The sequence below is a fragment of the Geotrypetes seraphini genome, chromosome 2 (assembly GCF_902459505.1).
Source record: "Geotrypetes seraphini chromosome 2, aGeoSer1.1, whole genome shotgun sequence".
NCBI lineage: Eukaryota > Metazoa > Chordata > Amphibia > Gymnophiona > Dermophiidae > Geotrypetes > Geotrypetes seraphini.
In genome coordinates this window covers 430,598,439-430,625,596 of record NC_047085.1, presented here as the reverse complement: position 1 = coordinate 430,625,596, position 27,158 = coordinate 430,598,439, and the positions used below count along the sequence as shown (strand labels likewise).

At 44.3% G+C, this 27,158-nt stretch overlaps 1 protein-coding gene across 1 annotated transcript in view; it reads left to right on the top strand.

Moving 5' to 3' along the window:
• RSU1 (Ras suppressor protein 1) overlaps nucleotides 1–27,158 on the top strand; it is a 285,604-nt gene that overhangs the window by 164,387 nt on the left and 94,059 nt on the right. Inside the window, exon 8 of the mRNA XM_033931274.1 lies at nucleotides 8,102–8,234. Coding sequence (XP_033787165.1) covers nucleotides 8,102–8,234 — 133 coding nt within the window. The remainder of the gene's footprint in view (nucleotides 1–8,101; nucleotides 8,235–27,158) is intronic.

Here is a 27,158-nt window from a genome sequence, read left to right as displayed (position 1 = left end):
CGTGCGGCCTCGGGACAAGGTGCGTCGGGTTAGGAGGATCTCTTCCACTTCGTCTTCGTCGAGGTCCTCCCGGGGCTCCTCGCCCTCGGGTCGGCCTCGGGCGAGGCGCCGGCCGAGGAAGCCCAAGCGTTCACGGGGTTCTCCTCGGAGACGCGGTCGCTCCTCGCCGACCGGGGGTGACAATCCGAGGCTTTTCCGGTCCTCCGAGGGAAGGGGTTCGAGAGACTCCTCGCCGAGACGGAGGGGGCGTGCCTCGGTGCCTCGTACCCCGGGGACTTCCCCCAAGGGCTCCTCGGGGCATAGGCTGTCCCCGACCCCCTCCAGGTCGCTGGGTGTGGCCTCCTGGGGATCGGGGTCTGGTAGAGAGCCTCGTTATTCCCGCGAGGCCTCCCCCTCTTTCTTGGCGGCGCGGGTTTCGCGAACTCCTTCCCCGCCTTCCAAGCCCTCTTCCTTTTCAAAATTCGTGCAGGATATGGGACGTGCTTTGGACCTGGACTTACTCGCAGGTTCTCAGTATACTCGCAGGTTCTCAGAAGGAGTTTTTGGAGGAGCAGGACTTGCCCTCTCCCCCGAGAGAAACTCCTCGTCTGCCTCTCAATAAGGTCCTACACCAGACCTTCCTGAGACATTTGGACTCCCCTCTTACAGTCACAGCGGTGCCGTCTATGATGGAGTCCAAGTACCGGACCATCCCATGTAAGAGCTTCGAGAAAGCACAACTGTCTCACCAGTCGTTGCTCGTCGAGTCGGCGCTGAAGAAATCACAGCCCTCAAGGGTCTCGGCGGCGGTCCCTCCCAGACGGGAAGGGCGGACCCTGGACAAGTTTGGTCGCCGCCTCTATTCAAATTCATTGATGGCTACTAGAGTCCTTAATTATGCCTTTACATTTTCCTCCTATCTTCGACACATGGTGAAAGACTTGCCCCGCTATTATGGGGTCATGCCAGATTCCCATAAGGAAGGTTTTGCTACTTTCATGGCCAACTTGTCCCAATTGCGACTGTACTTGTTCCACGCAGTTTACAACGCATTTGAACTGGCCTCGAGGGTCTCCGCCTTTGCAGTGGCGATGCGCCGGCTGGCATGGCTCCGTACGGTTGATATGGACCCGAACTTGCAGGAGCGTCTGGCCAATCTACCGTGCGTTGGCTCGGAATTGTTTGATGAGTCCCTGGAGGCGGCGACCAAACGACTGTCGGAACATGAGCGCTCCATCGCCTCTTTGGTCCGTCCTAAACCTCGGGCTCCGCCGCAGAAACCATTCAGACATCCCCCGCGGCGGTACCCGCATAAGTCCACGCCGGCATTCTCTAGGCCTCCGCCCCGGCGCCCCCCGCAACAGGGTAGAGCGGGCCAACCAAAACCTCAGGCGCAGGGGGCGTCTAAGCCGGCGCCGTCTTTTTGACGTAATGTGCGGAAGGGGGCGGGCCCCCTCCGCACTCTCGCCGGACCCCCTGCCCATCGGGGGTCGGCTGCGGGCCTTTCATGCGGCCTGGACCGAGATCACCTCAGATGCTTGGGTGCTCCGGATCATCTCCGAGGGCTACTCGTTAAATTTCTCAGCCACGCCGCCGGAACATCCGCCGAGGGCCTCTCCGTGCAATCGAGCCCAGCTTCCTCTTCTCCTCGCGGAAGCCAGGGCCTTGTTGAGCCTTCAGGCGGTGGAGCCGGTACCCCCCGACCAGCGGGGGCGGGGGTTTTACTCCCGTTACTTTTTGGTCCCAAAGAAGACCGGGGACTTACGTCCCATTTTGGACCTCCGGAAGCTCAACAAGTTTCTGGTCCGGGAGAAGTTCCGTATGTTGACGCTTCCGGGTTTGTACCCTCTTTTGGAGGAAGGGGACTGGATATGCTCCCTGGACTTGAAGGAAGCAAATACTCATGTTCCGGTGCATCCCGCCTTCCGCAAGTTCTTACGGTTTCAGGTGGGGGAGTCGCACCTTCAATATCGGGTCCTCCCCTTCGGACTAGCTTCGTCCCCTCGGGTCTTCACGAAGTGTATGGTGGTAGTCGCTGCAGCCCTGAGATCTCGGGGGGCTACAGGTCTTTCCCTACCTGGACGATTGGCTGATCAAGGCATTGACCAGGGAGGGGGTTATCTCAGCGACCCAACAGACTATCATCTTCCTTCAACGTCTGGGGTTCGAAGTGAACTTTCCCAAGTCTCAGTTGTGCCCGGCTCAATCCCTTCAGTTTATCGGAGCCGTGCTGGACACGGTTCGCCTCCGTTCGTTCCACCCCCCCTCGGTTGGAGGCCCTGCTTCGATTGAGTCGCCAGGTTTCGCTGATGCCCGTAGTATCGGCTCAGCGCATGATGATTCTTCTGGGCCACATGGCATCGACGGTCCACGTCACTCCGTTCGCCCGCTTGCATCTGAGGCTTCCTCAGTGGACCTTGGCCTCGCAGTGGCGTCAGGATCACGACCCAGTCTCTTGTCCGATAACGGTGACTCCTTCTTTGAGACGCTCGCTCCGTTGGTGGACCAACTCTTCCAATCTTTCCGGGGGTTTGCTCTTTCTCGTTCCTCCGCATCGCAAGGTCCTGACCACGGACTCCTCGGAGTACGCGTGGGGGGCTCATCTCGACGGTCTGCGGACTCAGGGTCTATGGTCGGCAGAGGACCGTCTTTGTCACATCAATGTGTTGGAGCTTCGTGCCATTTTTCTGGTGGCTCGAGCGTTCTGCCACTTGCTACACGATCAGGTAGTCCTCGTGCGGACGGACAACCAGGTGGCAATGTATTATGTGAACAAGCAGGGGGGAACGGGCTCTTGGTCCCTGTGCCGGGCAGCCCTACGCCTTTGGGAATGGGCGGTCTCCCAGAACATCTTCCTATGTGCGGTTTACATTCAGGGAGAGAGGAACTGTCTGGCAGACAAACTCAGTCGTCTTCTCCAGCCGCACGAGTGGTCGCTGAACTCCCGGGTTCTGCGCGAGGTCTTCGACCGCTGGGGAACTCCTCAGGTGGATCTGTTTGCCTCCCCGGAGACTCGCAAACTGCCCCTCTATTGTTCTCGGATGTACTCCCGGGACCGTCTCGAGGCCGATGCCTTCCTTCTCGACTGGGGGGGGAGGTTCCTTTATGCGTTCCCTCCTTTTCCTCTGATCTTGAGAACGTTGGTACATCTCAAATCGACCAGAGCCACTATGATTCTCATTGCGCCTCGTTGGCCGCCGCAGCACTGGTTCTCCCTGCTCCTTCAACTCAGTGTCAGGGAGCCTCTGCTTCTGCCTGTTTTTCCCTCTCTGCTGTCTCAGAGTCGGGGTTCGCTGTTACATCCCAATCTTCAGTCTTTACATCTGACCGCTTGGTTCCTTTCCCCTTGACTTCGGTTCCTGTCTCTCAGTCTGTGAGGGAGATTTTGGAAGCCTCGCGCAAGGTCTCGACTAGGCTTTGTTATTCCCAGAAGTGGACCAGATTTTCATCCTGGTGTTCCTCGAACCATCTGGACCCGAGTTTGGTTCCAGTGTCTTCGGTGCTGGAATATTTGTTGCATCTGTCTAAGTCTGGGCTGAAGACGACTTCCATTCGGGTGCATCTCAGTGCCATTGCAGCGTTCCATCGGCATCTCGAGGGTCGGTCTCTTTCTCTTCATCCTCTGGTAACTCGTTTCATGAGGGGTCTCGTGAATATTCATCCTCCTCTGAAACCTCCTCCTGTAGTTTGGGATCTTAATGTGGTCTTAGCTCAACTGATGAAGCCTCCTTTTGAGCCTATCGACAAATCTCATCTTAAGTTTCTCACTTGGAAGGTGGTTTTTTTGCTTGCGCTCACGTCCGCTCGTCGGATTAGTGAGCTGCAGGCTTTGGTTGCGGATCCACCTTTTACTGTGTTTCATCATGACAAGGTGGTTCTTCGCACCCATCCTAAATTTTTGCCTAAGGTTGTGTTTGATTTCCACCTCAATCAGTCCATTGTTCTTCCGGTGTTCTTCCCGAAGCCCCACTCTCATCCTGGTGAGGCGGCGCTTCACACGCTTGACTGTAAGAGGGCATTGGCCTTTTATCTCCAACGTACCAAGTCTCATCGGAAGGTTCCTCAATTGTTTTTGTCCTTTGATCCTAATCGGTTGGGACATCCTGTTTCCAAGCGCACCTTGTCCAACTGGTTGGCTGCTTGTATTTCTTTTTGCTACGCTCAGGCTGGTCTCACGCTCCATGGTCGAGTCACGGGGCATAAGGTCCGGGCTATGGCATCTTCTGTTGCTTTCCTCCGGTCTACTCCTGTGGAGGACATATGTAAAGCTGCCACTTGGTCTTCGGTTCATACGTTCACCTCCCACTACTGTCTGGACACTTTGTCCAGAAGCGACGGCCGATTTGGCCAGTCGGTGTTACGTAACCTGTTTTCTTAAATTGCCATCCTCCCACCTGCCCTTTTTCGGTTGGCTTGGAGGTCACCCACATGTGAGAATATCATGCCTGCTTGTCCTGGGATAAAGCACAGTTACTTACCGTAACAGGTGTTATCCAGGGACAGCAGGCATATATTCTCACAACCCGCCCTCCTCCCCGGGGATGGCTTCTTTGCTGGTTATGGAACTGAGGACCACGAGGTGGGGATGCGCCCTCTAATGGGCAAGAAGGCATGCACATGCGTGGTGCAGTGTAGCAAACTTGAAACTTCAATCAAGTTTGCTTGAAAAGCTGTCCGCGCTGGGGCTCCGTAGATGACGTCACCCACATGTGAGAATATATGCCTACTGTCCCTGGATAACACCTGTTACGGTAAGTAACTGTGCTTTATCTTAACTCTAAGAGATCTGATTCCTAACTCACTTGAAAGAATGGAAAGGTTGCCTCTTGAGCTTCGGTTTTGCTAGTAAGCTCCCTCGGTTGCACTTTTTTCATCATTGTCATTATTATTATTTATAAGTAGTATATTTGTTTTTCTCACATATTAGTGAAAATATTTATAAAACTGATTTGGCATAAGTTACAGCAAGATTATTGCAATTATATCCTAATAAGTGCTTGATTAATTTGCAGGTCATTCAATTTTATGTTATCCCCCCCCCCCACTCCAAACCCTACTATTTGAAGCTAAGGGCTATGTCCAGTAGGTGGAAGTATATTTTTATAATACTTGCACAAAGCTGAGAATAGTGCTTAAATGTAGATGGCAGATGCCAACCAGCTGGGGGAGTGGGTGGAGGGGTACAGTGAAATCAATGTGTGAAGGTGTAGGATGTAAAATAACAGATTCAGATAACATTAAGAATGAATTTAATAAAATTACATAGCTTAAAAAAAACCCAAAACAAAATGTTTTATCTTGAAGACCATAGTGATCTTTGTAAAAACTTCAGATTATACATAGCCATCCTGAATTCAAGAGGGCCTGGGATAGGCACGTGAGATCTCTCGGCAAGAGAAAGATAATTGTTACTGCGGATGGGCAGACTGGATGGGCCATTTGGCCTTTATCTGCCATCAAGTTTCTATGTTTCTCTCTAAATATTGTTAACCATTTGGACAGGATATTCAAGAGAGTTGTATAAAATGATTGAAAATAAGGAGAATAAAATTTGAAAATGTACAAAATTTAAAATCTCAACATAACTGTAATTTTTTTCACAACAGGAATAATGTATACTTGGTGGCAGATATAAGAATTGGAAGCTATAGAGAGCTAAAGGGTATATATACTAGTCTTTAAATCCTTTACATTAACGGGTGATAGAGTAGATGTCTGTCTGTCTGGGGGTTTTTTCCTTTGTCTCTCTCTCCTTGCACGCTGCCTGTCTGTCATTTTTTCTGTCTGTGTCTCTCCCTATGTCCTTAGTGCCCTCAGTGCCTCCTTCCTATGTCCTTAGTGCCCCTTCCTATGTCCATAGTGTCCCTAGTGCCTCCTTCCCATGTCCTTAGTACCTCTTCCTATGTCCTTAGTGCCCCTATTACCTCCTTCCTGTGTCCATAATGCCCCCAGTGCCTTCTTCCTGGAGGGGCATAATCAAAAAAAACGTCTAAGTCCCCTTTTAGCCTAAGTCCTTAAACGTTCAAAGCAGAAGCAGGGAAAGTGTCCATAACCAAAACAAACAACCTTGTTTTGATAATGGCCTGCCTCTACTAAACGCCCAGATCACCACTACGTCTACAAGTACACCCCCACGACGTCTACACTTTTTGCCCATAATGAACCCAAAAAACGCCTAAGCCCCAAACATCCAACAGAAGGGCTTTTAGGCGAAGGAGGAGCCAGTCCTTCGCCTAAAAGCTGGATTCTGTAACCGGCGTCTGTCAAAAACAACACCGGTTACAGAATCCCCCCCCCAACAACGATCCAGGCAGGAGGGTGCCCAAGCCCTCCTGCCCTGTCGAACCGTGAATCCCCCTCCCCCCCGACAACATCGGGGCAAGAGGGAGCCCAAGCCCTCTTGCTCTGGTGATCGTGCCCCCCTCCCCCCCGACTCAATATGACCAGGAGGGAGCCCAAGCCCTCCTGGCCCCGGCAACCCCCCCTCCGACACGAACTGGCCAGGAGAGAGCCCAAGCTCTCCTGGCCCCGGCAACCCCCCCCCCCCCCTCCGACATGAATGGGCCAAGAGAGAGCCCAAGCTCTCCTGGCCCCGGCGACCCCCCCCCCCGACTGGATTTGGCCAGGAGGGCGCCCAAGCCCTCTTGGCCCCGGCGACCCCCTACCCCCCACCCCCCACTACAATACGGGCAGGAGGGATCCCAGGCCCTCCTGCCCTAGACACAATCCCCCTCCCCCCAACGACTGCCCCCCCCGGAACCGCAACCCCCCCGGCCAACCCCACGATGCCCTCACCCCTTCCCCATACCTTTAACGTTGGCCAGACGGACGGGTGCCAAGCCCGCCCATCCGGCAGGCCAGCCGGGTCCAGAATGGGGCCGGATTGGCCCAGGCGGCAGAAACCCCGCCCACAGGTGGGTCCTGAGGTGCCTGGGCCAATCAGAAACAGACATTGGAGGAACCACTTCTTGCCCTGTATCGATGGCATGGAATTTGCTGTTACTATTTGAGGTTTTGCTAGGTATTTATGATTTTGATTGGCCTCTGTGAAGACTGGCTATGGGGCTAGATGGACCATTGGTCTGACTCAGTAACACTATTTTTATGTTCTTATGATCCCTTTTTCTGAGGTTTCACAACCGTAGTTAGAGGTTGCTACCATCTTATTACTCAAAAACAAAGTTAGTCGAGAGAGATAAAAAAAACATACATTTTAGATTGATATTTAACCACACATTTACAGGGAATTTTTTTTAAAAAAACCAAAAACAGTCATCCACCCAAGGCCAAAAACTAGAGTTTCATCAAAAGAAATTGCTTACGCCGTCTTATTCAACATCAGGAAAAATCTGTACTTTTAAGAAACAAAAAATAACAGAACAATGTCTAAAGTACAGTTTTAATATCCAATCCCTATCACTAAGGTAAAAATCACTAAAAGAGTTTGGATTTGACTGCATTTTGGAATCCTCAAACTGGGGAAATGAGTGAATATACATCCATCCTACCCTCCACTAATTTTCTTTTATATGATGCTAAATAGAAATTCCTAGAAATAGTTGGCAATGTATGTACTAGAACTTTCAAAATTTCCAACATATAATATTTAACATGTCAAGTCCAGAAATACTGGGAAAATTAAAGTTGTTGTTTTTTTTTATATGAACAAAATTTTCCAAATGCATACATTTCATTTTCAGATTAGAGTTACCTTTTACCAGAGAATTAGAGATTAACTCCATAGGTTTATGTGAAGTTTTCAGACCTTGTAATGAATTTTCTACCTGGATCCCAGGATTCTAAAACAGTGTTTCACAGCTTAAGAGGGAATAAGTTGCTCTTAACCTGATTCACTCAGTCACAGTGCTTCATGTGGGTAAATGTAAGCACTCAGTTATAGAATTGCCTCCTGGCATGTACATGTTAGAGATCAATGGCAATAGAAATTCTTAACAAGGTTTCCTAACTGATTTAGTTCTCTGTGTCACAAAAATGTTGCATTTGTTTATTTAGCTTGCACTTAAAATTCTGCCAAGAGCAGTAGTTACTGGAATTGTGTTCTTGTCATTGATCTACTTATTTTCTGTAAGTAAACATTTGTGCTTCACTTTAATCACTGCAGGCAACTTAGATTTGACTGGCCAGAAGCAAGTATTCAAAGCAGAGAATAATCCTTGGGTTACTCCTATCGCTGACCAGTTCCAACTTGGAGTCTCGCATGTGTTTGAATATATTCGTTCTGAAACATACAAATAGTAAGTACCAGAGCTGCAATACTGCTTCTTGTACAATCCTTCTGGAGGCTGAACTCGTGGAATCTTGCATCCTCTTTAGCGTCAGCTGCAGGGCTAATAAAACTTGTTCCCTCCCCTCTAGGCTATCTGCCTGGTAGCTTCCTGTCATGCTCAGTTTATTCCTGCAGCCTCATTGCATGGGTAAAATCAGTTTCTTCTGCTCATGATTTGTTTTTAATTCCTAGTCTTTATTTGATTTGTTTCGCGGGTTTGCCCAAGTGCGGCTGATCAACTCTGTGGGAGTGATCCTTCAGCGGGAGATCGCAGACATTTATAATTTTGTCTGCTTCTGGAGGGTGCTCTGTAAACTTAAACTGTAGTAAGCCCTTTGGACAGCCTGCAGATTGGATTGGGTCTCTGGGATCGGGAGCCATCTCTCCCCTAGTTCATCCGCAAAGGGGTAGAGCACAGGCTGATGTGGTTCCGTGGAGGAACCTGAAAACATTAGGGTCGAAAATGCTGGCCAGTCACGTTTCTCTCTGGGTCTCTACCTGCAGATACCTTATGACAACACTATTTAAGATTTGGGACATAGCCACAATAATTTTTATAATTCAAAATGGATCTGGGTTCCTAACAATTCTGAATAGTATATAAACAATACCCATCCTGTGAAATTATTAAAAAGTGAAGTGTGCCCAGATAGTGGATTGGTGTCTTTAAAATCCACAATAAGTGACATTGGAGGCAATTTTCTCATTCTTTGCACACTTTTACCTGTTTGTAAGTCCATCGAGATATCAGACTCCCTGCAGTTAGCTTGGATATTGGACCTGGAGGAGGGTACCCAAAGGACTGGCTAGCCAGACTTGGCAACAGAGCAGTGGGGCACCTTAGAAGGCACTGCTATGAACTTCACATAAAGGGTACCAGATAAACATCTCTTTAGAACTCCCATATAGGTTATGGTGATCCCCCCCAAAACCCACAATATCCACTTGTCTACAACCCCAATAGCCCTTATGGCTGCAGGTGGCACCTGTATGGCAGTAAAGTAGAGTTTGGGGGGTTTGGTGGGTGCACATTTTCCACCATGAATGTAGTGGTTAGAGTGGCTTATTTCACTTGCCACTCCTATGGTTCGCTACTAGCCCACTCACCAGGCTACTTAAGACACCTATGTGCAACTCTATTAGGCTTTCCTATACCAGGTGCTGATGTTCTTGAGACAGATATGTACGCTTATATTTTTATCTTTGAGGATGTGAGGAGTCCATGAGCACTGGTGGAGTGTGCAGTGGTCTCCTGGTCAGTTTGGCCATCTTTGTGGCTCTTAGACCCTTCTAAAACAGTTCTACCTCCAAACATATAAGTTCTGTTCAAGATGTCTTGCAAAATGTTTGATTATCCCTGCAAGACGTCCATGGTCTAACCCGCCCGTGAGACTGCCCAAAGCCCGCCCATAACACACCTCCATCTTGCCCATCTCACGCTCTAAACGTACAGAGGCTGGAACACCTCACTAGACGGACAAAAAGACAGTTTTTTAATTATCGGCACATGGACGTCCTGGCAATTAGGACGTCCAAGTGCTGATTTAGGATGCTTTTTGGATGTCTGTATTTTTTGATTAAGGGCCCCATAGAATTCATAGAAACATGATGGCAGATAAAGGCCAAATGGCTATCTAGTCTGCCCATCCACAATAACCATTATCTATTTCCCTCTCTGAGAAATCCCACGTGCCTATCCCAGGCCCTTTTGAATTCAGACACAGTCTCTGTGTTCCATGCATCTACCATCCTTTCTGTAAAAAAGTATTTCCTTAGATTACTCTGGAGCCTGTCACCTCTTAACTTCATCCTATGCCCTCTCATTGTAGAGTTTCCTTTCAAATGAAAGAGACTCGGCTCATGCGCATTTACATTACATAGGTATTTAAACTTCTCTATCATATCTCCCCTTTCCCACCTTTCCTCCAAAGTATACAGATTGAGCTCTTTAAGTCTGTCCCCATACGCCTAATGATGAAGACCCCATACCATTTTAGTAGCCTTCCTCTAGACTGACGCCATCCTTTTTATATCTTTTTGAAGGTGCGGCCTCTAGAATTGTACACAATATTCTAAATGAGGTCTAACCAAAGTCTTATATAGGGGCATCAATACCTCCTTTTTCCTACTGGCCATACCTCTCCCTATGCAACCTAACATCCTAGCTTTCGCCGTCACCTTTTCAACCTATTTGGCCACCTTAAGATCATCACATACATTCACACCCAAGTCTCGCTCTTCTGCCATGCACATAAGCTCTTCACTCCCTAATCTGTACCATTCCCTTGGGTTTTTGCAGCCCTAATGCATGACCTTGCATTTCTTAGCATTAAATTTTAGCTGCCAAATTTCAGACCATTCTTCAAGTTTATGATAGCTGGATGAACTTATTTAGGTCAAAGTGTACCATAAAAGAGAGAGTTGCCTCCCATGCCGCTGTTTTGGTGCCTTTAAAATCCACAATATCTGAGCACACTACACTTTGCACTAATTTCAAAGGTTAGGAATTGTTATACACTATTCAGAATTGTTAGGATCCATTTTGAACTACATTTTATTTATGGTGGCTTAGGGGATTTGGCATTAATATATTTTAGGTACTTCCCGATATATTTATTTTGATGTTTTACAATTATTTTTACCCAAATTATGATTTTGTCAACTAGTGATCAGATACAGACCACTCCTCTGAACAAGTGGGCTTTTTTTCCTGTTTGGTAGCATGTCTCAAAGATGTGGAAAGATTACATTACATTAGGGACTTCTATTCCACCTATACCTTGCAGTTCAAGGCGGATTACAAAAGAGCTAACTGGACATTTCCAGCGAAGTTACAACAGTTTTGGGGTTTTTTGTTGTTTTTTTTTTGGTTACAAGGGAGGAGAGGTACCTGGATTCATTCTGGAAGAACTTGCAAATTGGATATTAAATTGACTGTACGTTACTGTGTGATATAACAAATAGATTACAGTTAGAGTACAAATAAGATTACGTTACATTTCAGGGATCTGAATACTTGGTTGGTGCTTTGGGGAGGAAGAGATTATTTAAGTGGAGGTTTTGGGGGAGAATTTATCTAGGAGGAGGGGGAAGGGTTAGGTTAAGATATCTGGATACATTTTTTGAAAAGTAGGGGTTTGATTTCTTTTCGAAAAGTTTTGAAGTCACCCGTTGCCGTCAACAGGTTGGAGATGGAGTGGTTAAGTTTTGCTGCTTGCGTCGCCAGAAAGATGTATGCATATGTCTCACACTAGAATACAAAGATATAGGAGGCAAAGGGAATTTTAAATAGAGGTTTTTCAGAAGTTGAAGTGAGAATCTTGTAATTGTGAGGGTACTCAGAAAGTTTCAGTACTAAGATAAACAGAAATAGTTTTATGCTTGTTTGTGTTCTTACAGGTGTGCTAAAGATATGGAAAGCAATTCTGTATTGAGGCACCATATACGCGTGTAGACTATAGACTACTAACACTTAGGGCTCCTTTTACAAAGCTGCGGTAGCGGTTTTAGCGTGCGCTAAATTGCCCCGCGCGCTAGACGCTAACGCCAACATTGAGCTGGCGTTAGTTCTGGCTGCTTAGCGCGAGTTTAGCGTGTGCTAAAATTCTGCGCAGCTTTGTAAAAGGAGCCCTTAATGAGCATCATTGGTTCTTATAATTGACATTTATGTGTACTAGGTGTGCTCTAAATTCGTTTAGGCGTCCTTTTACTAAGGTATGAATTTGTGTATAAAATGCATATAAGTCCTAGATGCCATTCAGCGTGATTGTCAATCAACCGCTAGGCATCATTTATAGAATCACGCCTAGCGGCGCCTAAGCTTTCTTAAGCCCTGGTAGGCACTGTATTCTTAGGCGCACTGTCATTTAGGCTAGAGTTTCCTTAGCCTAAATGAGTGCGCTTAAGGTAGGCACCTAGTGGCAACTTAGTCATTTCACACCCAAACTCTATCCTGAATCGACCCCTAACCACATCTATTTTCCTTTAAGTGGTAGGCACCTACCGAAATTAATTTTTTTTAAATAATTTCTTAATACATTTTTAACGGTACTTTCAATTATCAGCACCTAGATCAGCTAGGCCTCTTTTATAGAATCAGGGCCTAGCTGCCATGCAGCCTATAGGTATACAATGGGCTGTAAAGCGTTTAGCATGGGCTAAAATCCATTAGTGTACCTTAGTAAAAAGACCCCTTAGTACAATGTCTCTCAAACTTTTTCTAGCTCTGGCACACAAATTAAGGGCTCCTTTTATCAAGGTGCGCTACGGGGGTTAGCGCGTCAGACATTTCATTACGCGCTAACCCCCGCGGCATGCCAAAAACCTAATGCCTCGTCAATGGAGGCGTTAGCGACTAGCACGGCAGGCGGTTGAATTCGCGGTATTCCGCGCGTTAACCTCGTACCGCACCTTGATAAAAGGAGCCCTAAGTAAATGTTTTGTGGGGAACATTATAATTGAAATGATAAAATAGGAACACAAACATAAAATTAAATTTGAGAGTTATTTATTTAAAGTTTATTTATTTATTAAAAAATGTATATACTGCATACAACTATGCGGTTTCCATATCCCATACATAAAATCTTGTTTCCCTATGATTATCACATATAGCATAGACATGTCTAAACAACATCGTTAATCATCCCTGTTATAACAGGGATAGAGCACAAATTCAATCAATTCAGAAATACAAGCAAGCTTTAAATCATACATTGATGGCAGAAAAATTCTAAAAGGCGATTATCAACTGAAATATACCTTAGCATAAGAAGGCATTGGCAAATAATTAATAATAATAATAACAGTTTATATACCGCAGGACCGTGAAGTTCTATGCGGTTTACAATGATTAAAAATGCTACAAATTGAGTAGAACGGACAAAGTTAGAAATTAATGACTAACGGTTCTAGAGATCAGTTGTTGTGGGAAAGATTGTGCAGATCAGCTACCTAAGTACTTCATGAACAGATGTGTTTTGAGGTGTCTCCTAAATTCCCCATAGTTATCAGCATGCATAAGCAATTGTTCTAGATCTTTACCCCATAATGCTGCTTGATACGAGAAAAGATGTTGATGATGTATTTTAAATTTACATCCTCTAACCGGTGGAGAAACAAACTTCAAGTATGAGCTTCTCTTATGTCTGTTGGTTGAGAAAGAGAAAAGGTCAGTTATAATTGAGTTTTCAGCATTTAAAAAAAATTCATCCTCCCCATACAAAACCACAGCTAGCCACAGATATCATTGATGCTCCGATCCTAGCATGCATAGTCGACATTCTACCCTCCAAACTTAATTTTATCCCATTTACATTTCTAAGTTCTCTTATCGGTTTATAAATCTGAAATAATTATTATAAGATCTTTAAGGAACCATGATACAATGTCTGATGTATAATTGCAACAATCTTAAACTGCACTCTTAGGTAACAAGTCTAGTTTCTTCAACACAGGAGTTATATGGGTACTCCTAGGAATCCCTGTGATTAATCTTGCAGCGGAGTTGATAAGCATTTGCAAAGCCCTCAACTTCCCTTTCACAACTCCTAAGTATAGTGAATTACAATAATCCACCCTACTCAGGATCAACGTCTGAACCACAGTACGGAAATTATGTGCTGGTAATATTGGCTTCAATCTATAAAGCATTTGAAGTTGCATGTATCCCACCCTGATTATTTTTAATATTTGGTTTTCCATTGTCAAACAACTATCTAAGCACACTCCCAGGACAGTCATCTCCTTTTTTTATTGGCAGTTTTTTCCCCCATAAAAACCATGTTTTCCAACTCAAAATTCTCTCTTTGGCCTTTCACCACCATTACCTCCGTTTTGTTAACATTTAATTTCAAATCATGTTCACTCATCCAACTTCTGATCATTTCCATATACTTTTGCAAGCAAAGATCTATATTAGGGATGTCTTTTATTGGGAAGAAGAACAGAATATCATCGGCATATATTCTGTATTACACACCCATCTTTAAGCTATGTATGGGTAATTGTAACAACTGTGAAACTAAAGTAGATAGAATAGAATTCCTAATCAATGCAATGGATGTGCTTGGTTTCGAGTGCAAATTAACTCAAAACACGGCTTGATAGTCGACAAGCAAACATGCATTCTCTTTTTTTTTTCTATTTAATTTCAGTCAGAGCTGAAAATCCAGTTTCGCAAAGATAAGTATAACCAAATGGTAACAAAGCCTTGATTGGTTTGGTGCTCAAGTTAGAATAACTACTGCTGTTAGTTTTCAAGGACAAAGAATGTATTGCTTGATATACTGCTCTACACTACAGTATCAGAACAAATCACAAAATAACAATAAGATATACTATACCTTACCATACCATACCATATCAACTCTTGTATCCCGTAAATGTGAGCTAGGAATCATTGTGGCTTATACAATATTAGAATTGCTACAGAAATTTAGATATTACAAAGAAATTGCATGGGAAAGAGTCAATGCAATGAGGAAAAAAGGTAAGTTTTCAGTGCTTTCCTGAATTTGGAAGTATGTGAGTATTTGTCTTTCTGGATATTTTACATAGAAACATAATGGAAGGTTGCCTGGAAGGTTGGTCCAGATTCTGGGCCCCTGAAACTCGAAGGCGGTCTCAGAGAGCCTTCTTTCGAACATGGCATGCAGAGGGGGGAGGGGGTAATTTCCATCATTGTATTGTCCTTGAGTTGTGGAAGGATTATGTAATTTGGATGGCGGATATGAGTCCAGCTGAGTCTTCACCATATATGGCCTTATGTACTAAGTATGCTACCTTGAAATGGACCCTGCTTTAGGTAATAGCGTTCATATTCATTTGCTTTTCATTTAAACCAGACTGAGCGTCCTTAGCTTTTACTGCAGCCCCTGTCTAAATACTTCCCCTGTATTCTTTAAAGATGTATTTTTGAACTTCACTGAGTGACCATCGGCTTTCCATCAGAGTATAGTTTAAAAGCGTCTTTCTGTCCTTTATGATTGGTTCTGTTATTATGTTCATGTTCCGTTGAAGCAGGCTCATGGTTCTGAAGCTCAGCCCAAGGTCCGATTCATAAGAGGAGCAGAAGGAATCTTGTCAGGCTAAAAAACAACAAAATAAAACAAAAAAAAAGGTGACATACATTTTTGCCATATTTCTAGCAAGGGACCAAGACTGTTGGATTTTACATTATTGAATCTTGAGAAATTTCAGCAGCCAACTTGATATAGTAGAAAATGAAAATTAATGTAGATACCCTATGGGCATATATTTGTAAGATTTATCTGTCTGAATCTACTGACACATTCTGCACACATAGCTTAATTAAGGTCAAACAGGTCTGCAGTGCTTTCCAGTGCTGTTAAGAACTAAGCTTTCCATATCTGTTTTCTATTCATTCTATATCTTATTTTCTTTACTTATCCTTTTTCTTTACTGAATTTTACAAAATTTCAAGGAGGAGGAGAGATGTTTCTGTATGCCATAATTTCTATCTCTCTTTTTATACCATGGAAATGTCTGTGGTGCATTTTCTCTTATACTTTGATTTACCATACACACAAATTGTCAGTCAGTTATCATCAAGTGCCATGTCTTTTCCCCTAAGCTGGACACCTCACCCCAAATTGCTTTTCTTTCTCTGCTTCTGAAATCTCAAACCTCCTCATGCCATCTTCTATTCATTGCTTCCTCAATCCCTCCAAAGACCACCAGCCAGTTCTCTGCATTCTCAGTCTGTATCCCCGTATCAAACGTCTTTCTTCCCAAGATTATCAGTTCTTTAGCTCTCTTTCCACCTCCGCCTTGAACCTTCTCCCCTATCTCATTCTGGATCCCGCTTCTCTGGTGTTCTTTGGCAGGCAGGCCAATTCTGCTGCTGCAGCAGGCCTCAGTTTTACTGCCTTGTGCAGCCTGTACTGCCTCAGTTTGCTTTTACCCGTTGCTGTTGCTTGGGGCCTGATGTAGACTTTATTGCTTCCTCTTTGCAATAGAGTTGGGATCCATACGACTGAAGAAAAAAAAAAAAAAAAAAAGAAGCAATAGAGAGGCAGTATCAGATGTACATGGATCATAAAATAGAGTGGCAAAAGTGCTACTGACTTCTGAACTCTGTGAAGAATTCTGCAAGTTTAATGCAGAATTTCAGACAGGAGGGAAATTGTGTGACTATTCTGCATTGTGCAGTTGCATAGAGCTCCCCTGGGAGTTACAATATGTGTTCAACCACTCCAGTATGCAAGCAGATAGGTGGTTTTCAAAGAAGTAGTTGCTTCTTTTCATGAACACTAGTAGTATTCCCCTTCCCTCTAAAGGAATAACAAGATGAAACTTCTTCTCTGATGCAACTTCCTTTTTCCGGTTGAATCAGCGGAGAAGTTTCAAGCAGCTGCGCACGACTTCTTAAAAGGCTCATGCCGCTGGAAGACAAGAAAAAATGAAAAATCGCCATGAAGAGAGGGAGGGAGATGCCTGGATGGCAGCAAACGGAAGGGACGGGGCTTCTGGACCGCACAATTGGTGACCGCACGCGTTCCCTCACTTCACTGTGGAGACAAGGCCGTTCACATCTCCACAGGGCAGTGAATGGCCTTGTCCCTGTATCCGCAGCGACCACTTTTTTTCTCTCCCCGTTTCAGCGGGTTACCTTCAGCTAGCCGCAGGTAACAGCCACGTGTCATTCTCTAGAAAGAACATAAAGTTAGGATGACCACATCGTGCATGGGTTGCATACTAGAACAGCTGGCAGGGAATGGCACAGGTCTGTATTTTTCCATGCACAAGGGAGTGAGCTCTGGGGAGTGGCAGCAGTGACATGACATAGGATAGAACCCTGACAGGTTATGAGGGCTTTGAGCACATTATATTTCTCATGACTATTTTGATGATGTAGGTACATAACAATATATTGGCAAGCAAATGTTTTATCACTATTTATATTTATTTATTTATTTATTTATATTTATTGGCAGACAATAGCAAGAGGCTGCTTGCAAGAAGTGTTGGGGGGTCTAGTTGAGGCCAGGATCATTGAGGGAGAGGGGACCCTCATATTAAGAGGCTGTTGGTGGTATGTAGTCCCCTGCCATTTCTTGAGCATTAAGGAGCACAGGCTACCTGTGTGAGCTTACATAGTGATGGGTAGTGGCTGATGCTCACCTATGGAGGGTGTCACAGATGCAGGTCCAGGCCCAGGCCCTCATGGCAACACTACATGGTGGCCTGCGGTCATTGTGTTCAAACACACGACTCATAACGCAGACACACCTCCATTAGAGTCTCTGTCTCCCCTAGGGAGTAATTAGGCTGACGTCTTTCCACCATCACACCCACTTTCACTCCCACACACTCTCACTGACCCACTCTCTCACACACTCACTCTGGTGGTCACACACTCTCCCTATCACATCCTTTCTCACTGCACGTCTCTCACTCTCCCAATCTCTCACACAGTCTCTCCTGTCTGTCACCCTCACAATCTCTCTCACTCTGACATGCTCTGAATCTCTCTCCTGTCACACAGTCTCAATCAGAACTCGATTTTTTTGATATCCAAGAACAACCACCTCCACCATAACTCCAAACTCCACTCCACTACACCCACAAAGAATCGTCATGCCACATGCAGGGCTATATATGGACATGTAGGACGCTAGTCACGTCCATGCAACAATGTTTTGATATCATTAGGTACATGTGCCAGGACAACTAATAGATGGCCAAGTGTGTATGTCTAGGGCAGGGGTGCCCACACTTTTTGGGCTTACGATCTACTTTTAAAATGACCAATTCAAAATGATCTACCAACAATAAAATTTTTTAAAAACACAAAGCACACTGTACGCAGAGAAAATGTTAATTATCATTTATATTCCGGGGGGTTTTCAAAGAGATCAAGGCAGATGACTTAATGCAGTATCACCTCAGTAACAACTATACAAAAATAGACAAATATACCCCCTCCCTTTTTACTAAACCGCAATAGCGTTTTTTAGCGCAGGGAGCTGCGCTGAATGCCCCACACTGCTCTCGATGCTCATAGGCTCCCTGCGCTAAAAACCACTATTGCGGTTTAGTAAAAGGGGAGGGGAGGGGCAAAATATAGACAGCAGATATAAATTCTCAAAACGGACACATTTTGATCACTAAATTGAAAATAAAATCATTTGTCCTATCTTTGTTGTCTGGTGATTTCATGAGTCTCTGGTTGCACTTTCTCCTTCTGACTGTGCATCTTAATATTTCTTCTCTTCTTTCAGCCTCCTGTATGCTTCCTCTCCTCCAGTCCTCATTCCCTTCCCCAACTTTTTCTTCTTCTTCTCTCTGCCCCTCCCCTTTCTTTCTGTCTCCCTGCCCCCCTTTCTTTCTTTCTGTCTGTCTTTCTCTCTTCATGCTCCCTTTCTTTCTTTGTCTCCCTGTCCCCCCTTTCTTTCTTTCTGTTTCCCTTCTTTCTTTCTGCCTCCCTGCCTGCCCCCTTTCTTTCTTTGTCTTTCTTTCTCCCTGTCTCTTCCCCAAGCTGCTGCCGCTATCGGAGAACAGGCCCACAAGCCGCCACCGCTTTGAGTTCTGAGTACAGAAGCGTGGGGCCCACCAACCTTCCCCCCTGAAGTCGGAGAGGAAGTTCTGGGCCAGCCAGGCAGCGATTGGCTGGCCCAGAACTTCCTCGCTGACGTCAGAATTGATGAAGGAGGGAGGGAAGGCTGGTGGGCCTGGCACTTATGCTGTCTTGTTTACGGCGTTGGGAAGCAGGGAGAGTGGGAAGGCAACGTGAGTCTATCACAGAGCCCGGGATGGGCTCCGCAATCGACTTGTGTTGCCTTTGCAATCGACCTTTTGGGCACCCCTGGTCTAGGGGGTCGTATAATCGTTGGAACTGGGACAACTTTTCATGTCTTTAAAGGTTGTCCCTGTACGCTTCCGTGCGGGACGTCCACGTTTCAGATAATTGAACCATTTTAGACATCTTTTATTTTTATTGCATGCTTCAGGAGGATGTCCAGCGTCAGCGGCATACATCTGCATATGTACATTCTATTAATTATGCCCTTCCACATGTTCAGCAGAACCTTTTGTAACATAGTAGGGAAATATGACCGACCAGACCTGGCATTCCATTTCCTAAACTGAACTTCTATACAAAATGTGTGTGTTGTAACATGGATGTTCCAATTCTGAGAATTTTATGTTCCATTTATGTATTATTGATTTAATACATATTGTTTTATTGGTTTTATGTATTAATTTCATTTACCAATTTGAGCATTTTAATGGAACTGTGGTTTTATAAGCTCAAAGTAATAAAGTGACGAGCTCTCTCATATATTATTCAGGCTTGGAGTAAGTTAGAGCAGTTTGATATTAAATGTGGTACAATAAACTCCACCCTGCCACAAGAAGATAGCTGAGAGTCAAGTCAGATGGTGCATCCTAATGATACTTTCTACACCAGATTGCTTTCAAGTAAATTTTTGGCATTAATCATTTTCTACTGATAATGTCTCATGAGAAAATTGCTCTCTGTCTGTAGCTTAACATTTCAGAAAAATGGTTATACTGCTGTCAATGTATTCATTATAAATCATTATGTGATGGTGTAATTCCCATAAAAGTTGAAAAATTCATTAGTCTTGGTGAAAATTTTCAGAGTAGCATCTTCAGCTTCAGTACTTTTTTGGACATTTAAAACATCTTTTAACAGCTGCTTTAATGGTTATCATCTCCTTGCTTGACCTCTTTATTTGATATTTGATAGACTAATCATGAACTGTTAAGCTGTCCCGCCTCCCCCGTACGACAGTTGCATTGTAGTAAATATGCATGAAAAAGATAGTTTGTGAAAGGAAGAAAGTCAAACTTTTTGCATTTCCTTCTTTTTTTGTTTTAAATTTTTTATTTAACTTTTTACCAAATTATTCACAAGCATCAAACCTGCTTAACAGAAACTTGAGTAGCAAATATAGGCAATAAGTGCAAACAAAGTGAAAAATAAACACCATAATAACTACTCCACAATAAAAAAAAAAAGGAAAAAATACGCAAACAAAACAAAAGCAAGAAGGAAAATGTAAATGTGATGTTAAAATAGTCCAAACTTCATTCCCAAACTCTTTCCAACATGCATCATATCCTATGCTGAGAATACAGTTGCAACTCTCAGCTTCTTAATATCCAGAAAGCACATAGTTGTTCTGGGGCAAAGAATAATATTTAAGAACATAAGAATTGCCTGAAGGTCCATTAAGCCTAGTATCCTGTTTCCAAAAGTGGCCAACCCAGGTCCCAAGTACCTGACAAAATTTGTGACCTGGATTGGCCACTGTTGGAAACAGGATATTGGGCTTGATGGACCTTCAGTCTGTCCCAGTATGGCAACTCTTGTGTTTTTATGTTTTTTATTTACTAATAAAATGAGATTACTGTCTGCTAGACTAAGGAGCAATTAGCAGCCAAAAATTTGAGGCACCTTAAAGCAAGTTTTAGATGCAGGGTGGTGCCAAGGGTAAAGTGCCCCCTTAGATTTTGATAGTTAAATTCAAAGATCACGATCATCCCAACACTCTGCTTCCTAGAACAATCCTATAAAAACACATACATATATCCATATTGACCCAAGTGCATTAGATAGAGTGGGAGCCCATAGGGACAGATAGGGGAAAATGCTTGAGTACCTGAATAATTTGTAATCCCCATAGAACTGTAGGATATGCTGAATATAAATTATAATAAAGAAATAAATAAAATATGTAATATGGATAATTTCCAAAAGCTACCGATAAGGATAAATGGACTATGTGAAAATTGTCCGACTCCATGCTGGCGAAAGCACCTGCTGAAGATTTGTTGACTTTGTAAGGGATTTAAGAAAGGATTGGACAATTTCCTGCTGGAAAAGGGAATAGAAGGGTATAAATAGAGGATTACTGCTCAGGTCCTGGACCTGTTGAGCCGCAGCATGAGCGGACTGCTGGGCAAGATGGACCTCAGGTCTGACCCAGCAGAGGCATTGCTTATGTTCTTATATATCGTATCCGAAAAAAACTCCTATATAATGTATTCTAAATTAATTTTCCTGTGTACTTTTTTCCTGCCTTCTTCTATTCTATGTTTCTAGCCTAATTAATTTATTTTTCTCAAGTGCTTTAGCAAGATTGTGAGCCTTTGGGACAGTCAGGGAACTCTAAGTACTTTTTCTTCATTTTAATTATCTTACTTAATTGCATCTCTTCTGTATCTACTGTAAACCGCTTTGAACCTCACGGTATAGCGGTATGACGCAGGACCTACGGCAGCTAGAACAGTGGTCGTCAACTTGGCAGTTAGGCTTCAATGCTAAAAAATGTAAGGTAATGCACCTAGGCAAAAAAAATCCACACAGAACATACACACTAAATGGTGAAACCTTGTCCAGGACCACGGTGGAACGAGATTTAGGAGTGATCATTAGCAATGATATGAAGGCTGCCAATCATGTGGAGAAGGCTTCGTCCAAGGCAAGACAAATGATGGGCTGCATCCGTAGGGGTTTTGTCAGCAGAAAACCTGAAGTTATAATGCCACTGAACAGATCCATGGTGAGACCTCATCTCGAGTATTGTGTTCAATTCTGGAGACCACACTACCGGAAAGCTGTGTTGAGAGTTGAGTCGGTTCAACGGATGGCTACCAGGATGGTCTTGGGGCTCAGGGATCTCACGTATGAAGAAAGGTTAAAAAAACTGCGGATGTACCCTTAATTGTTCTTCCTTTTCTATCAGACAATGTAGTTCTTTCCCCTCCACCCTAATGTTTCATGTTGTATTTTGTCTATGTTTAAAGATTTTATCTTTTTACTCAATTTTGTTCTTGTTTACCCAATATTAATATTTTATGTACATCGCTTAGTAATTATTGATAGGCGATTGATCAAATAATGAATAAAACTTGAAACTTGAGGAGCGAAGAGAGAGGGGGGATATGATTGAGACCTTTAAATATATCACGGGGCGTATAGAGGTGAAAGATGATATCTTCAGTCTTACAGGGCCCACGGTAACCAGAGGACACTCGCTGAAAATCAGGGGAGGGAAATTTCAAGGTGATGCTAGGAAGTACTTCTTCACCGAAAGGGTGGTTGATCATTGGAACGAGCTGCCTCAGCAGGTGATTGAGGCCAACAGCGTGTCAGATTTTAAGAGAAAATGGGATATTCATGTGGGATCTATAGGAGAGTAAGAATTAGGGAGTGGGTCATTGGTATGGGCAGACTCGATGGGCTATGGCCCTTTTCTGCCGTCAATTTCTATGTTTCTATACAAGAAATAAAATTATTATTATTAAATAAAATTATTATTATTATCAAAAGTTGCTGTTTTGCTTTGGCTGCAGCTACTCTTTGCCCGAAGCTTTCACCCTAGGTAACTCCATTTAGGTAGTGGTGATTTTGTGCCCAAGATTTCTCTGGCCCTGCTTTTAAGGGTTTATATTACTGTCACTTAGGGCTTCCTTTTACTAAGGTGTGCTAGCGTTTTTAGAGCACGCACAAGATTAGCGCACGCTAGCCGAAAAATTGCCGCCTGCTTAAAAGGAGGCGGTAGCGGTTAGCACGAGCGCTAAAAACGCTAGTTTGCCTTTGTAAAAGGAGCCCTTAGTATTGTATATATATCTTCAGAGGGGGAAGTGGAGCACACGGACATTTTTCAGTCCATGAAGTCGAAATATCTTTTTAACTCTTTCAGCCACCAAATTATAAACTGTTTACATATGCTTAGTTTGTGCACAGCACACTACAGTATTCTATAATGCAATCAGCTTTTATTTGACAGATAAATGTTTTGGGGTTTTTTTTTTTTAAAGTGGTGCGTTTATAATCAAACAAGCATTTGCAGTTGAATTCTCAGAACAGCAATATTGTCTTTTATTACATGTTAGATTTTTATTGGGTTCCAGTCCCTTGTTTCTTTCAAATATGGTTAGATTTCCTTTTGATTTTGTGCAGTTTTCATTCCTTTGTTGTGGTCTTCCCAAGCAACTGAAAAAGTCTTTCTAATTTCAGCAAGGTATCAAATCATGTTTGCATTTAAAGTAGAAGAGAAATGGAAAGCCTTTGAGACCAGTTGGTTGGCCTGTATAAGCAGGTCATCTTTCTATCGCTTGACATGTGAAATAAAAACACAGTACTTAGCTTTTATGCCACCCTAATATATTACTGCCATTTTGGTAAATTCTTTAAAATTACAAAAGCAGCGGATTTAACAGAAAAGTGGACAGTAGCACTGTAAATTGAAAAAAAAAAACAACACATTTGCTGACATAATAAATATAATGCTGTCAAGAGGAATAGTATTAAGAAAAATGAAACATGATCATAATTTCAGCAAGTGCCATCTCAGTGCTTCTTCCTCCATCCCCTGGTTTCATAATAAGCTACTCAGCATTTAGAGGTAAAATTCACTGCTAGCAAATGACTTATTTTCTTTTTTAATTATATGTGAAACTAAGGCTTCTGCAGATGGCAGAAGAGATGTAGAGAAAAAAGGGAATGGACCAGAAATTTGAAAACAGGTCAACTATGTTAGGAAGCTTTATAAGAGAAGAGAGGTATTTTCTGTTTTAGTAAGCATCTGGGCATTCCAGCATCTCATGTCCTAGTATGGCAGTTCTTAAGTTCTAGGGCTCCTTTTACGAAGCCGCGATAGCGGCTTTAACGTGCATGACTTTTAATCACACGCTACCCCCACGCTAGCCGAAAAACTACCGCCTGCTCAGGAGGAGGCGGTAGCGGCTAGCGCGTCTGGCGGTTTAGTGTACGCTATTACGCGCGTTAAACCGCTACCGCGGCTTCGCAAAAGGAGCCTCTAGTCTTCAATAATGACTATCAAGAATAGTGTTTGTAAATAGAAGGCTAATAAAATTGGAAAGGTAGAGATGACAGAAGGCAGAGGTGGGTATGGTGCTGTTGGAATTTTTAATGTCCACCACTGGCTGTATTCCTGGATATTCAATGCCAGGCCATGTTTAGGCACTTTTATAGCACTAAGAGCCAATTTTTTAGTAGCATTTAATAAATTTGGCCAAAGTGTTTCTCACATGTAAATTAACCCTTATGTGGACCATTCAAAAAGGGCCTTGTTTTATAAATGAAACATAGATACATGACGGCAGATAAAGGCCAAACGGCCTATCCAGTCTGCCCATCTGCAGTAACCATTATCTCTTTCTTTCTCCAAGAGATCCCACATGCCTATCTAGGCCCTTTTGAATTCAGACACAGTCTCTGTCTCCACCACCTCTTCTGTGAAACTGTTCCATGCATTTACCCTTTCTGCTACTGCTACTGAGTCTGGCTCTGATAGCGTGGCATTATCTTCAGATACTTGGATCGATAGTAGCAGCAATAGAGGTAGTCCCTTGGGCCAGGGCACACATAAGACCCCTTCAAGACAATATCCTATCCCTATGGTCTCCTCAGACAGACTTGCTTCAGTAACCACTTCTGTAGACATCAGATGCGAGGAACAGCTTGCAGTGGTGGCTGCAGTCAGCTTGCCTCTCAAAGAGAATGCCACTTTGCGTACCCTCCTGGGAGATATTGACAACCAATGCCATCCAGGATACCTTGTTGTCTCGCTTATCACCTCAGAGAGGTGATAAGCAGGTTCCTCTCCCCTTGATAACAGCTACCAAGAGAGATGGTGGCTCCTTCTACAGTTTCTGGCAAATGGGATCCCGCATCGGATTGATTCCTGGATCGCCTTGACAAAAGATGCCAGTTTGTTTATCTGGGGTATTCATTACAACGGTCACCCAGTACAAGGCCAATGGACGACTCCTCAATGGAAGTGGTCAATTAATAGACTGGAATTCCAAACAAGTCTTTGCTGGATGGCAAAGCAGTCAGTCTTCTCTGACAATGCCTTGGCAGTGGCTTATGTCAACAGGCAGGGGGGCACCAGGAGTGCTCCGCTTGTAACACCAGATTGGCCCAGGAATCTGTTGTATGCGGACCTTGTCCGACTACAAAAGGAGCAACATCTCAAGTCCCAAGTACATCCAGACTTATTTTTGCAGAGGCCGAGTGCCCTAGAAGATACAGAACGCTTTGGTTTTATGGCATGGTTCTTGAGCGCACAGCTAGTCCAAAGAGAATACTCAGAAGTAGTCATTCTACTTAGAACCAAAAAGCCAACGACGGTTTCAGCATATCCTAAGACATGGGAGACGATTCAGCGCTTGTGCAGCAAAGAAAAATTAGAGCTAGGCAATGCCCCCATCTCGTACATACTGACGGTCCTACAGGAGGGCCTTGACAAGGAAATGACGTGGTAGCCCTTAGAGTTCAAGTTAGACTTCCAGCATTTCATCCCATAGGGTCCAAGAAAAAGGACAAGGTCTTAAGGGGGAATCCATAGACATCATTTACCTTGACTTCCAAAAAGCCTTCGACAAGGTACCTCACGAACGGCTACTTAAAAAGCTGTGGAACCACGAGGTGCAAGGGGATATCTACCGATGGATCAAACACTGGTTGGCAGGCAGGAAACAGAGGGTTGGAGTAAAGGGCCAATACTCAGACTGGCAATGGGTCACGAGCGGAGTTCCGCAGGGGTCGGTGCTGGGACCTCTACTGTTCAATATATTTATTAACGATCTGGAGACGGGGACAAAATGTGAGGTTTTCAAATTTGCTGATGACACCAAACTCTGCAGCAGGGTTAGAAACACGGAAGACTGTGAAGACCTGCAAAGGGACCTAACGAGACTGGAAGACTGGGCAAAAAAGTGGCAAATGAGTTTTAACGTAGAGAAATGCAAGGTCATGCATGTAGGGAAAAAGAACCCGATGTTCAGCTACAAAATGGGGGGAACACTGCTAGGGGTGAGTAACCTTGAAAGGGATGTGGGGGTGATGGTCAACACATCACTGAAACCATCGGCACAGTGTGCGACAGCCTCAAAGAAAGCAAACAGAATGCTGGGCATCATCAAAAAAGGTATCACAACCAGGACGAAGGAAGTCATCATGCCGCTCTATCGTGCAATGGTGTGCCCGCACCTGGAGTACTGTGTTCAATACTGGTCGCCGTACCTCAAGAAGGACATGGCGGTACTAGAGGGAGTGCAGAGGAGGGCGACTAAACTGATAAAAGGTATGGAAAATTTTTCATACGCTGACAGGTTAAAAATGCTGGGGCTGTTCTCCCTGGAGAAAAGGAGACTTAGAGGGGACATGATAGAAACCTTCAAAATCCTAAAGGGCATAGAGAAAGTGAATAAGGACAGATTCTTCAAACTGAGGGGAGCCACAAACACTAGGGGTCACTCGGAAAAATTGAAGGGGGACAGGTTTAGAACAAATGCTAGGAAGTTCTTTTTTACCCAGAGGGTGGTGGACACATGGAACGCGCTTCCGGAGGATGTGATAGGCCAGAAATCTGTACAGGGGTTCAAGGAGGGTTTGGATAGGTTCCTGGAGGAAAAGGGGATAGAGGGGTACAGATAGAACTTGAGGTAGGTTATAGAAGTGGTCAGAAACCACTTCACAGGTTGTGGACCTGATGGGCCGCCGCGGGAGCGGACCGCTGGGCGAGATGGACCTCTGGTCTGACCCAGTGGAGGCAACTTCTTATGTTCTAAAGATTTTGGGCATCAGAAAAGTACTATTGCATTACCTAGAGGCAATCAATGAGTTTTGTTTTCAGATCATCTTTTCATGTTAACCAATCAGGCAAGACAAGGCAGACCCGCTTCCAAGACTACCATATACAAATGGATTCATAGATCAATATCCTCTGCTTACATTGGTAATAGCAAACAGCCGCTTATCTCGTTGAAGGCACATTCAACAAGAACAGTGGCCTCCTCTTTAGTGGAATCAAGAGTAATTCTTCCTCAAGAGATTTGTAGGTCAGCGACCTGGTCTTCTCTTCAT